General features: G+C 53.8%; 1 protein-coding gene and 1 long non-coding RNA gene across 4 annotated transcripts in view; one reads left to right on the top strand and one right to left on the bottom strand.

Annotated features, from left to right (window-relative positions):
• Positions 1-12,418, bottom strand: part of BEAN1 (brain expressed associated with NEDD4 1) — a 77,406-nt gene that overhangs the window by 14,036 nt on the left and 50,952 nt on the right. For 2 of the 3 annotated variants that reach the window (XM_017860232.1, XM_017860233.1), the window contains 2 exons: positions 6,441-6,591; positions 959-3,055 (listed from right to left, as the gene is read on the bottom strand). In XM_017860232.1, the coding sequence (XP_017715721.1) occupies positions 2,716-3,055; positions 6,441-6,591 (491 nt within the window). In that variant the 3' untranslated portion in view covers positions 959-2,715. Of the gene's footprint in view, positions 3,056-6,103; positions 6,592-12,418 lie in introns of those variants that run through there. The other variant, XM_017860234.1, reaches the window with a different exon arrangement.
• Positions 6,654-10,085, top strand: LOC108520743 (uncharacterized). The gene is made up of 4 exons (XR_001882992.1): positions 6,654-6,755; positions 7,265-7,453; positions 8,120-8,196; positions 9,620-10,085. It is a non-coding gene; the product is annotated as an uncharacterized LOC108520743 (long non-coding RNA).

Below are 12,418 nucleotides of genomic sequence, written 5' to 3'. Positions count from 1 at the left end.
TTGGGGGTCTAGGACTATGTTAGTGGACTCTATTGGAGTTCTGGTGGGAGGGAAATGTGACAGAGGAAGGGGCCCAGGCTCTGTCCTCCAAGAGATTAATAGCCCAAGCCGTGGTCTTGTGGAGGGCATGGAAAGGAAGAGGGGAGTTCCTGCAGAGGGCGAGACAACAGCTCACTTCAGTCTCATTGCCATTTTCCTCTCTTTCCCAGTAGTACAGACCATCAGAGTGCTACAAACCAACCACTGTTAGAGTAAAACATGTAGTCTCTGAAGTTCCTAGAGTCAGGTCCTGAAGTTGATGGCCCATCCTCGTGACGTTACACCAGCCATATCCCAGAGAAATGATGTCAAGTTTCAGTGAGGTTAAAAAAAAAAAGCAACTCCTGTAAGGCACTGACTATCCAAATATTCACATCAACAGGAAAATGACAAGGCTTCAGTGGTGCTTAACGTTGAGAGGTAATGAATGGGTAGGGATTGCTAGCTGGAGGTGTATTTTTATTTTGTTGCTATTTAGTGTTTCCTTTCCTTACAAGTTTCAGAAGGTATAAACCCTACTCGGGAGGCTGAGGTGAGAGGATCGCTTGAGACCAGGAGTTTGAGACTAGCCTGGGCAACATAGTGAGACCCTGTCTTTATAAAAGTTAAAAATCAAAAATTAGCTGGGTGTGGTGGTGCATGCCTGTAGTCCCAGCTGCTTGGGAGGCTGAGGTGGGAGGATCACTTGAGCCCAGGAGTTCAAGGCTACAGTGAGCTATGTTCATACCATTGCACTCCAGCCTAGGCGACTGAGACCCTGTCTGAAGAGAAAAAAAAGAAAGAAAGAAAGAAAGAAAAAACCCTTATGCACTCTCTCAAAGTGTTACTTCTTGCTACATTTTATTGATATGATATATTTATTTTGAACACAGAAAAGATACATTGTTGCTTATTCATTGCCTAGTCCAGGAACAAGGATTCAGCTCCATCCTTCAAACACTGATGAGTAGGTAGGAATTTTTATCCCTTTTTTTCCCCCAGCACTCTCTGGAGTTGCAGAAGCAGGATGTGTTTCTTAAAAGAGTCTCATTCCTGGAGCATTTTAAAGGCTATACAGTACAACAGACAGATATTTTTTGCCTAGAAAACAGTACACCACTAAGGTGGTCAGAACTGCTTGTAAACAAGTCCCCCCCCACATGGAGTCTGGGGCTCCAGGAGGCTGCACGCAGGATGCTACAGAACCTCTGGGTGGATTCCTTTCAGCTCCGCACCAGAACAGATTGCCATCCTTGCCACTCCTCTGCTTAAGAAAGAGATTACTAAATCGTCTTAGCCCTTCATTACAGGAACAGAAATGTGGGGAGGCTGGGTCGGGTGCTGTTGTTTAACGATGGGGGACAAGAGGTGAGAGGGAGGCAGAGTGATGGCTGCTGGCGATGCTGGCGGGGACACTCCTCAAAGATGCTTGGCTGCCACCCTCGGTGGGCTGGGTCTTCAGGAATCACTTCCATTACCTGCGTGGTCTTTGATGGAAATCACTGGGGTTTCTCGGTCAAGATCTGAGCCAGCTTTTCTGCGGCCAGGCTGACCCTACAAATCCCCTTCTGTGGCAGCAAGGCCGAGTAGTAGCCTTCTGGTCCTCTTGTGGTGGCAAGGTGGTATTTATGGGGAGTATATCCCCTTCATTTTGTCTCTGCAAAACACCCACGTGGGCAAGGCCAGAACACATTCACTCACCATCCCCAGCTATGAGCGGCCACCTAGGAGGACAGCACCAGCTCTGGGATCTGGCTCTGACCCATTCGTGTGCAGGCCACAGTGGTTGGCCGGGCAGGGACTGAGCGAGGGGCCACTTCTCTGCCTCAGAGAGGTGCCCAGGCAGCACTGCGGTGAAGCCACCTGGAGAAGGACAATGGCCTCGTCTTCCTTGAAGACCTCAGTCCTGGGCAGTGGCTGGTCTGATGAGGGAACCGCCACTGCACACCCATGAAGGGCCCTGCCCATCTACCTGGGGCCTGCAGCTTCGGAGATGGCTCTACTAGCACCACCTGACTGAGGGTACTGGGGTCGGGAGGGGGCCTGGTGGGCTGTGAAGGCCTCCAGGTTGCACCTGAGCCCCCAGACCCAGGTCCCCCACTTTGTAAGTGGCAGGGTGGTGATGTTGTGGCTCATCTGCCCTGGAATCGAGAGATAGGCACAGCGCACAATGGAACCTCACTGGGGCCTGTCCCGCCTCCCAGGAGGACAAGCTGGCCCTGGGGTAGGGGTCAGGGCAGGCAGCTGACCTGGGATGGTCCAGCAGTTTCCAGAGGCAGAATCAGAATTTGGGCACAGCTTGCTGGCAAGGGTAGGGGCAAACGGGCCTGGGAGAGGGAAGAGAAAGTCCAACTTCCTACTTCGCCTCTCTCCCCGCAGCGCTGTCTACAGAGGCACAACCAACAGGCCGGGAGGAGGGACGGGAGGCCAGGAGAGCTCCACATTCTGTGAAACCTTTGCCGGTGGGTTTTGTGTTTGTGGTGGGCCTGTGTGTGCACACACACGTGGAGCATGTCTAGATCTGTGTGTGTACATGGGGTATGTCAGTGTAGATGTCTGTGTGTATACAAGTTTGGTCTGTGTGTGTATGAGTCACCAGTGCATCTGTGTGTGTGTGTGTGTGTGTGCATGCCTTTGTGTGCCTAAAGAATGTGGTTCAGCCCATAGGGACCAGCAGGACCCTGCCGGCTGGGTCCCTCACACAATCCTCTCTGGGCCAGAGGCTAAGGCCCGGGTTGGGGTGGGTGAGCCCTGGGAGCCCCTTGGCCCTGGGCCTGGGCCCGGCAGTGGCAGCAGGCCCGATGGGGGGCCGGCTCCACACACAGCCTCATAGGGGGGAAGGGTGTCCATGGAGACCGTGTGGAGGCCACTTTGGGCCGAGGTTCTCTGCTCCTGCTGGTGTCGGCTGTGGCTGTGGCCGCTGCCTGAGTCGGAGGTGCCATCCAGCGTGGGGCAGGAATCAGTCAGAGAGTAGGGTGGCGGTGCGTCCGTGGGGACATACAGCTGAGTGGCCCCTGGCCCCACACACTCCTCGTAGCTACAAGAGAAGAGGCTCCCTTAGTGCCCCACCTAGGCCTTAGGGCTGGGTCTCTCCCAAAGGCCTGGGTGTCTCTCTGCAGTGACAAGCTGACCTGGCTGTGGACCAGGGTGGGCCTTGTCCCTGCTGGCTCCAGTGAAACCCTACTACTTCCCTCCACCTCCAGAGGGGGACCTCAGAACCCCTGGGACCTGGATTTGGGACCTGACTCAGCCCTCATGTGCGGTGTGAGCTCAACGCATGAACACTGAGCTGCCCTGGGTCTGTGGTGCCTCACAAGCCTCGCAGCAGCAGGGACCACTGTCTACGGAGCATCTCCCTGCAGTGCACTGGGTGTGCGGGGGCTGGGTAGGACCAACCTCAGGCTACAAGACACTTTGGTCTCCAGCCACTCCAAAGTTTCCGTTCTCAGTTTAGGAAAGAGTCCTGGCCGGGCGCGGTGGCTCAAGCCTGTAATCCCAGCACTTTGGGAGGCCGAGATGGGCGGATCACAAGGTCAGGAGATCGAGACCATCCTGGCTAATACGGTGAAACCCTGTCTCTACTAAAAAAGAATACAAAAAACTAGCCGGGCGACGAGGCGGGTGCCTGTAGTCCCAGCTACTTGGGAGGCGGAGGCAGGAGAATGGCGTGAACCTGGGAGGCGGAGCTTGCAGTGAGCTGAGATCCGGCCACCGCACTCCAGCCTGGGCAACAGAGCCAGACTCCATCTCAAAAAAAAAAAAAAAAAAAAAAAAAGAGTCGCCTGGGCCCCTCTGAACCTACAGATGCAGAGCAAAAAAGCACCCACTGCCCTGGAAAGGACTGGTCGCACCACCCCTGCTGGAGCCCCTGGGGCAGGGGTGAATGAAGGTGGAAGGGCTAGGGGAAGGACACGGGCCATTCATCCAGGGCTGGACGGGTCTCCTAGCAGGGAATGGTGGAGGCTCTGACCCCTTTCCCTCTTCAAGTACTGATGGGTGATCTGCCTGAGGGGGGCTGGCAGGAGGGGACCAAAGGCCCTCCAGAGAAGAGCTCCCCATGGGGAGGGGGCTGCTCGAGCAGCCCTTGAGGGCTGTTTGGACACAGCCACTCCTGTGGGCATGATCACAGGCACAGGGCCCTCCTGACCACAAGCTCCACCTGTCCCTTTCTCTTCCCACTGCCACTGTCTCTGGGGTCCCCAGGAGCTGAGGGCATAACTCTCTCCTTCTAGCTCCATGACCCCCCACTTCTCTGAGAGGAACCCGTCTTGATCTCTAAGGCCAGTCTCTGCCTCGGTGGCTGCAGATGAGACCACAAAGACCCTGGGCTCAGCCAGACCTTGTTGCCTGGGAGGTCTCAGCAGGTGTGTGTGTTCGTGTGTGTGTGTACGTGTGTGTGTGTGTTTGGAGGGGGAATCACCTCTGTCTTCCTAGTCTTGCCCCCACCTTCCCCACCCCTCCCCACCCCTGTCTCATGCCTGCCCAGCCCTCTCCAGGCCCTGAACCCAACCAGCCTGGGGGGAGTTACCTGACCACAATGGAGGCCTGCAGCTGGGGCACCCCCTTGTGCCTGAGGCCAACCCAACGCTCTGCTCTGATTCAGGGAGAAGTCTGCTCCCAGGCACCCCCAGGGCATCTGTGTGCCTCTACCTCCATCAGAAGCAGCCCCACCGGTTCCTGTCCTTTTGATGAGCCTCACTGGGCAGAGGCAGTCTCCTTGGGGCCCAGCTCCTGGTCTCTGGGGGACCCAGCTGGCCCTTACCCACACAGGCTAGAGCCACTGACTCCTAGGGGTTGGGGGAGGTGCCTGTGTCCTCAGGCTATGGCCTCAGGAGCCGAGGGCTCAGGTCTAACCCTGAGCCACGTCCCCAGATACCCACAGTATCTTCCTCTCCAGGAAAACCCAGGAAGCAGGGTTATTTGTCCCTATTTCGTAAACGAAGAAATGGAGCCCTTGAGAGCCACAGTGACATGCCTGAGAGCATCAACCTGGGCGGCATCCAGGTGGGTCTGACTGGAAAGCCAGGGCAGGGGAAGGGGAGAAGAGGTCAAACCCCACTGTGCCCTCTGTAGTGTGGCACACGCGAGCTCACCTGCCTCTGGGCCTTTGATCATCTGTGCCCTCTGCTGGTCACACCCTCCTCTGTATCTCTGAAGGTCCCAGTTCCTCCCAACCCAAGCACCACACACGCTTGACAAAGGCCAATTTCCCGTGTCAGCCCATCCTCCCTGATCCCCTCCCCTCGTCCTCCTCAGCATGGATAGTTTATCACCTGTGGCCTCGAAATAGTAACAACACCACTGGTGGGAAGAGCCAGTGCCTTGCTGAGCATTTTACCGGCACTTCCATGTTATTTTCTTTTATTTATTTATTTATTTATTTATTTAATTCTATTTATTTACCTTTAATCCTTATTTATTATACCTTTAAGACCCGTCGATTATTTCCAAATGATATCCCTGTGGGGGCAGGATTATTATTACATTTTTTATTATTATAATTCAATTACTTATTTTATTAATCTACTTTTGGAGAATGCAAGTCCCCTCGCTCTGTCACCCAAGGCCTGGAGTTGCAGTGGTGCGATCCCCTCAGCTCAACAGCAACCTCATGCTTCCTGCCCGGCGTTCAACCGCATTCTCTCCTGCCTCAGCCTCCCGAGTAGCTGGGACTACAGAGCCCACCACCATGCCCGGCTAATTTTTTGTATTTTTAGTAGAGATGGGGTTTCACCGTGTTGGCCAGGATGATCTCGATCTTCTGACCTTGTGATCTGCCCACCTCAGCCTCCCAAAGTGCTGGGATTACAGGCGTGAGCCCCCATGCCCAGCCGGGGCAGGTATTATTACATGGACATTTCAACAATGGAGAAGCAGGCACCGCAGGATTAAGTAACTTGCTCATGATCATACAAGAAAGAGTTTCCAGAGCGAGTGCACCTGGGGCCATCAGATGTCGGCTCTTTCCCCCCTAGTCCTGGTGTTATTTATAGAAACACAATGAACTTTTTTTTCCCTAGGGGAAGTTGGTCCCATGACCACTGAAATAGCCAAATACTCTCTGGCCTTCCCTCCCACCTCCAGGGAGACAGCTGGAGGAGCAGATCCCCAGGGAGCTCAGGACAGCTGCCATAGAACCTGCCCTGAAACTGCAAGGGGATTCCTGGCACACCTACTCAGCAGCCTGAGGAGCTGGGCTTGTCTCTTCCTTTCCTAGCACTTCCAGGTGACATCTAAGTCACACTGCCTCAATGGGACCTACTTGGTCAGGAGTGGGGAGGAGGTGGCCATGCCCACTGAGCAGGTGTTTTCTGGATTTATACTATGTGGAGAGGTGCCACTCTTTCCCGTGATGGAGTTGGGGGGTCTTTGTGTCCAGGGCCCCATCCTCTAATGCCCCCTTCCCCACATGGCCTCCTTACCCTGGTGGAGAATCTGGGTACAGCTCCCTGAGTACCGTGGCATCCACGTCCCCATCAGAGCTGATGTCCAAGGGTTGGGGCCAGTCCTCCGAGGAACTGCAGGCATAGCGCATCCTGTGGCTTGAGCGGCTGTATGTGTGCACGTCCGACACTGCAGGAAACAGACCACCGGCCTGGGCCTCAGACCAGCATGCAGGGACGGTCCTCATGGGTCTATGGGTCTACCTGGGGACATGAAGGCTCTGATTCCCCACCTGACCACTCCTCTCCTCGCCAATCGCAGCTGCCTTCATCCATCAGTGACAGCTCCAGAATGTGAGTGCCATTGTCGTGTTGGGCATGGGGATACAGAGAGGAAGCAGAGCTGGCCCTGTCCTGGCCAGCTCCCAAGGTGGTGGCAGCCTGCCTTGGGGATAGCCTAGTACTGGGCAGTGTGTCGTGTCCTACTGGGACTGTGGAAGTAGAGGCAGGCCTGACCAGTTGGGAAGTCAGGGAGGGCTTCCTGGAGGAGGGGCTGCTTTACAGCTGAGTCTTGTCTAGGATTTAACCAGGGGAAGAGGGGAAGGCTGGGAGGAGGGAACTGAATAGCTTTCCAAGGAGGGAGATAAGAAAGAAGAGTGTTTTCTGTGGAGTTGGGCTGGGCATGGAAAATGGGGAGGAGAGTAGCAAGGAACGAGGACTACAGAGAATTCTGGGATCAGCCCTCCCCCACCCCAACCACAATCAATTCCCTTTAGGTATCTTGGGGGAAAAAAGGGGCATCTATGATGAATCTGGCACCTCCCCACACTGCATTCTCCTCTGCATTTTTTACCATGTATCAGTACATCAAAGGCTCTGAAAAGTCCTGCAGCTAAGAAACACATTTAACTGTGCTTGTCCAGCATTCGACCTCAGGATCTTCCTTTCTTAGACCTAGTAACACTGCTTAGGAAATGCTGCTGGAGCAGAATCCTCTCATTCCATAGCTGAAGTTCCGGGAGGATCAGTGACTTGCTGGAGGACAACGCACAGTGAGTGGTTGGGCCGGAGGGCAGCTGGGTGTCTTGGTTCCTCCTTGCTAAGTTCTCTACAGCCTAGTTTCTGACAGGCGTAGTCCTGGATGGGAACAGTGGGAGCTGCAAAGGTGGCTCCTACAGGAGGTCTCCCCAGCCCAGGGCTCCCAGGTGCCTCCTCCCCTCTGGGGGCGGGGCTTGACATCAGGGGCGGAGCTATAACCTTTCTCTGCTGTGAGTGGCGCAGTTGCCATCCCCATTCTGCAGACAAGGAAGCTGATGCTCAGGGTCACATACGTGGTGAAGCATGGAGTTGGAATTTATGCAGTCTGTATAAACCCAAAGACTGCTCTTCCCACTCCCCTAAACTCTTTTTCCCACTCTTCATATAATAGTGAGTGGAAGAATCTAGATATGAAACGATATCTACTGGTACAATTCCAGGGTTATATACCGACACCGAGAAAGCTCTCAGAAGAAAATATTCCAAACACGTTGATGGTGGCCCTGTCCAGATGACAGGATCATGACCCTTCTTTCTTTCTTTATATTTCTTTTCTTATATTGTCTATATTTTTAAGGTTTTCTATAATGAACACACATTACTTTTCTACTAGGAGAAATGAAGTCAATAACATATGCTGTAAAAAAGGAGCTGAAATGAGATTTGTTTCTCCTGTTCAGGGCATCAGCTGAGAGACAGAATTTTTGGAAGAACTTAAGGAAGAAACTAAGGAAAGACAACAGCACACAGCAGCAAGGTGAGGCTAGAAGTTGAACCAGGGCTGCTGGGCTCGGGTGCCAGGCACCCCTTCCCCCCACCAGCCAGCATTGCCAGGGAAGGGTTTTTGGGTTCAGGGGAGGGTTCCACCTGCAGGGCAGCAGGTGTGCCGGTCACACAGGGATCCCTGGGGAAAGTCAGGGCTGCTTCCTGGACCTGAGTGGATTGACTGGTGGGCAGCACTGAGAGCTGTTAGGGCTGAAGCAAACTGCTATCTACCCTTTCTTCTTGGGCTGCTTTTTCTTGGACTTCCCAGAGGGGAGCATCTTGGGAAAACTGAGGCTGCCCTAAGGTGCTCAGACCCCAAACCTGAGACATGCAGCTGGGCAGAGCTCCTGAGAAACAACTGGAAAGAAACCAGCACCCTCCACCCCCATTCGAACTTCCCAAATCCCTTCTTTTCCCTTCTCTCCTGACTTCCCTGTCAGCACAGACCCAAATAGTCCAGGAATCCGGAAGCCCTGCCTCTCACTTCACTAAGGTGAAACCTCCTCTTTACCCCAATACCTTGGTTCATTGTTTAACATCACTCCAAGTTCACTGCCCCTTGACAGGTTCTGGGAGAGGGAGGAGGAGGAAGTGGCACCCATGAGGACCTGCTGTGCTCAATCTCTATGATCTCATCTACCTCACAGCCCACTGTGGGAGGAGAGCAGTGGTTACCCCTTCCACCAGATGAAGGGACCAAGAGTGAAGTCACTTGCTCTAAACCTGCAGCAAGTGACAGGAGATAGAGTCAGCCACCAGATCTCTCTTAAAGCTCAAAATGGAACAGAATTACAGAATTTTCTTTTTCTTTCTTTCCTTCTCTCTTCTTTCTTTTTCTTCTCTCTTTCTTTTCTTCTTTCTTTCTTTCTTTTTCTTTCCTTTCTTTCCTTTCTTTTTTCTCTCTCTCTCTTTCTTTCCCTGTCTTTTCTTTCCTGTCTTTCATCTTTCTTTTTTCTTTCTTCTTTCTCCTTTTTCTTTTTTTCTCTCTTCTTTCTTCTCTTTCTTTTTCTTCTCTATTTCTCCCTCCTTCCTCCCTCCCTCTCTCCCTCCCTCCCTACCTCTTTCTTCTTCCTGCCCCACCCCCATCTCATTCTCAAACTTTTGTGACTCCTCTCTCTGTCTAGCTAGACTACAGAAAGGTTCTGTAGGCAGGCAGAGGGCCAGCTCTGTCCTGAGGGCAATGGGGAGCCATTGGGAGGTGGTCACAGTCCTGTCACTTTGGTCGCCTTGTGGAGAATGCTTAGAGGTGCCAGGCTGGTGGCTGGCAGGCAGGGACAGCTGGCATTAGTGCAGTGACCTGGGAGCAGGTTTTCTTGGAGAAAAAGAGATGATGAAAATAGCTCACATTTATTGAGCATGTATATACCCATTAGCCAGGTGCTGTGCTAATTTAGTCCTCACAATAACTTTTTGAGGTGGATCCTCCGGTACCAGTTTTATAGACAACTCGCCTGAGGCACAGAGAGTTTTGGTAACGTTCCTGAGGATGCGCATAGGAAGTAGGAAATCAGGCCTCTGTGGACACCTGGAGCTTGAGGTGCCTGTGGGGCTTCACGGGGTGATGTCCAGGGGACTTCTGGGCATGCAGTTCTGGAGCTGACCTGAGAGCTGGAGCCAGGTAAGGGAGAATGATGGATGGTGGATGAGGTGGAGCAGGGAGTGGCTGTAGAGAGAGGAGCAGGACCAAGGTGTGGGATCTGAGGGACCTTCACCTATAAAGGGACAGAGGAGAGGAATCCATAGCCAGAGGGGTGGGAGAGAGGCCAAGAGGGCTTCAGTCACCAGAGCTAGGGGGCTGTGGGTGTGTCTGACAGGTGGAAGGGGCCCAGTGCCAAAGGTTGGGGCCTGCTGGTGCACTGCCCCTCCCTTTTTTAAATTTTTTTTTTTTTTTTTTTTTTTAAGAGACAGGGTCTTGCTCTGTTGCTCAGGCTGGAGTGCAGTGGTGTGATCATAGCTCACTGCAGCCTCAAACTCCTGAGCTCAAGCCATCCTCCCACCTTGGCCTTCCAAAGTGCTGGGATGACAGGTGTTAGGCACTATGCCTGGTGGTGCTGCTTTCATGTCCTCCCACAGCTGCTCAGTGTGTTTCCCTCTTCCCTGACACCCTCCCAAGGCTCCCAGCAGCCCCTGCGCACCCTCCAGAAGGCCAGGGGGTGTGGGACAACAGCACCTCTGGGCTTCCTGCCGAGGCCCCGGGAGGTGCCAAAGTTGGAGCCGAGAGCAGAAGTGGGGCAGGGAGGCCAGAACCCCACAGGGGTCACCACTACCGCAGGCTACAGCAGGGAAGCCAAGGCCTGATCCTGCTTGGCAGAGCTGTGACCTCGGTCATCCCACACACTCCAGGGACAGAGCTGAGGCCTCGTTCATTGGCACCAGTCCCGAGGCCACCATAGGCTACAGAGGGGCTGGCCCACCCCCAGGCACATCTCTTTCCTCTGCGCCAAGGCCAACGCCTCACCCCTCTCAGCTTGGGAACTACTGTGGGCTCCTAGCATGTGCTCCAAGATAAGTCATTGAACAAGTTGCTTCTTTGTGCCTCAGTTTCCCAGTCTTAATTTTTTTCTTATTTCTTTAGAGACAGGGTCTCTCTCTGCTGTCATCCAGGCTGGCATGAAGTGGTGAGATCATAGCTCACTGAAGCCTTGATCGGGGCTCAAGGGACCCTCCTGACTCAGCCTCCTGAGTAGCTGGGACTACAGGCGTGTGCCACCACACCTGGATAATTTATATATATTTTTTTGTAGAGATGGGGTCTTGCTGTGCTGCCCAGGCTGGTCTCAAACTCCTGATCTAAAGTGATCCTCCCACCTCGGCCTCCCAAAGTGTTGAAATTACAGGTGTGAGCCATGGCACCCAGCCCAGTTTCCTATTCTTTATTTATTTTTTATTTTTTGAGACAGAGTCTCGCTCTGTCACCCAGGCTAGAGTGCAGTGGCATGGTCTCTGCTCACTGTAACCTATGCCTCCCAGGTTCAAGTGATTCTTGTGCCTCAGCCTCCCGAGTAGCTGGGATTAGAGGCATGTGCCACCATGCCTGGCTAATTTTTGTATTTTTAGTAGAGACAAGGTTTTGCCATGTTGGCCAGGCTGGTCTTGAACTCCTGACCTATCCATCTGCCTCAGCCTCCCAAAGTGCTAGGATTACAGGCATGAGCCACCGCATCTGACTAGTTTCCTAGTCTTTTTTTTTTTTTTTTTTTTTTTTGAGACGGAGTCTTGCTCTGCCACCCAGGCTGGAGTGCAGTGGCCGGATCTCAGCTCACTGCAAGCTCCGCCTCCCGGGTTTACGCCATTCTCCCGCCTCAGGCTCCCGAGTAGCTGGGACTACAGGCGCCCGCCTCGTCGCCCGGCTAGTTTTTTGTATTTTAAGTAGAGACAGGGTTTCACCGTATTAGCCAGGATGGTCTCGATCTCCTGACCTCGTGATCCGCCCGTCTCGGCCTCCCAAAGTGCTGGGATTACAGGCTTGAGCCACCGCGCCCGGCCCTAGTTTCCTAGTCTTTAAAGGGGGCCACTACATCTTTTGCCTTGAGAATAAAATATGGTGGCTCCTACGTTGCCCATGGAGCACTTCCTCCAGGCCCAAGCCTGGGAGTCACCTGCGGGCCCTGCTCTTATGGATGCAGCACAATCACCCCGTGACTGAGACACTGAGGCAGGCATGAGTGCAATGCTGAGGAGGTACAGGGGAGGCTCTGCCTGGTAGGTGTGAGGAGAGGCCAGACAAGCTCCCATAAGGAGGCAGCCTTTGAGTGGGGCCTGGAAGACTTTTTTCGGTTGGAGAAGCCCAGGGAATGGCAGTCAGGGCAGAGAGAAGAGCCCAGGGAAAGGGCAGAGGCTGGAAGGAGCATGGACAGGATACTGGAGAGGAGTGGGAGGAGCTGGGCAAGGGCCAGGCTGTGCAAAGGGCAGGCGGCAGGATGACCATCCTGGGTCTGCCGGACACCTTCCAGGACTGGGGGTCCTGGGTTTCTCTTGGCGGGGATGGGCATGCTCTGGGCAGGAGTCCAGGCTCAGGCTGGTGATGCGGGGGTGGGACTGGCCCATCCTGGCCTGGGAGTGCTCCTGGCTTGTCTCCTTGGGGAGTCCCTGGCTTCTGGGGAGACTTGCGGAGACTGGGTGGGCTGAGTTTTCCACGTCTGAGTTTTCGACGTCTGTTTTATTCATGCTGAACTTTCTCTTGGATCCTCATTATTGGACAGTGAGAACAGTCC

The sequence above is a fragment of the Rhinopithecus bieti genome, unplaced genomic scaffold (assembly GCF_001698545.2).
Source record: "Rhinopithecus bieti isolate Rb0 unplaced genomic scaffold, ASM169854v2 scaffold_53422, whole genome shotgun sequence".
Lineage (NCBI taxonomy): Eukaryota > Metazoa > Chordata > Mammalia > Primates > Cercopithecidae > Rhinopithecus > Rhinopithecus bieti.
Note: the sequence above shows the minus strand (reverse complement) of the source record. Positions and strands in the feature narration are given on the sequence as shown.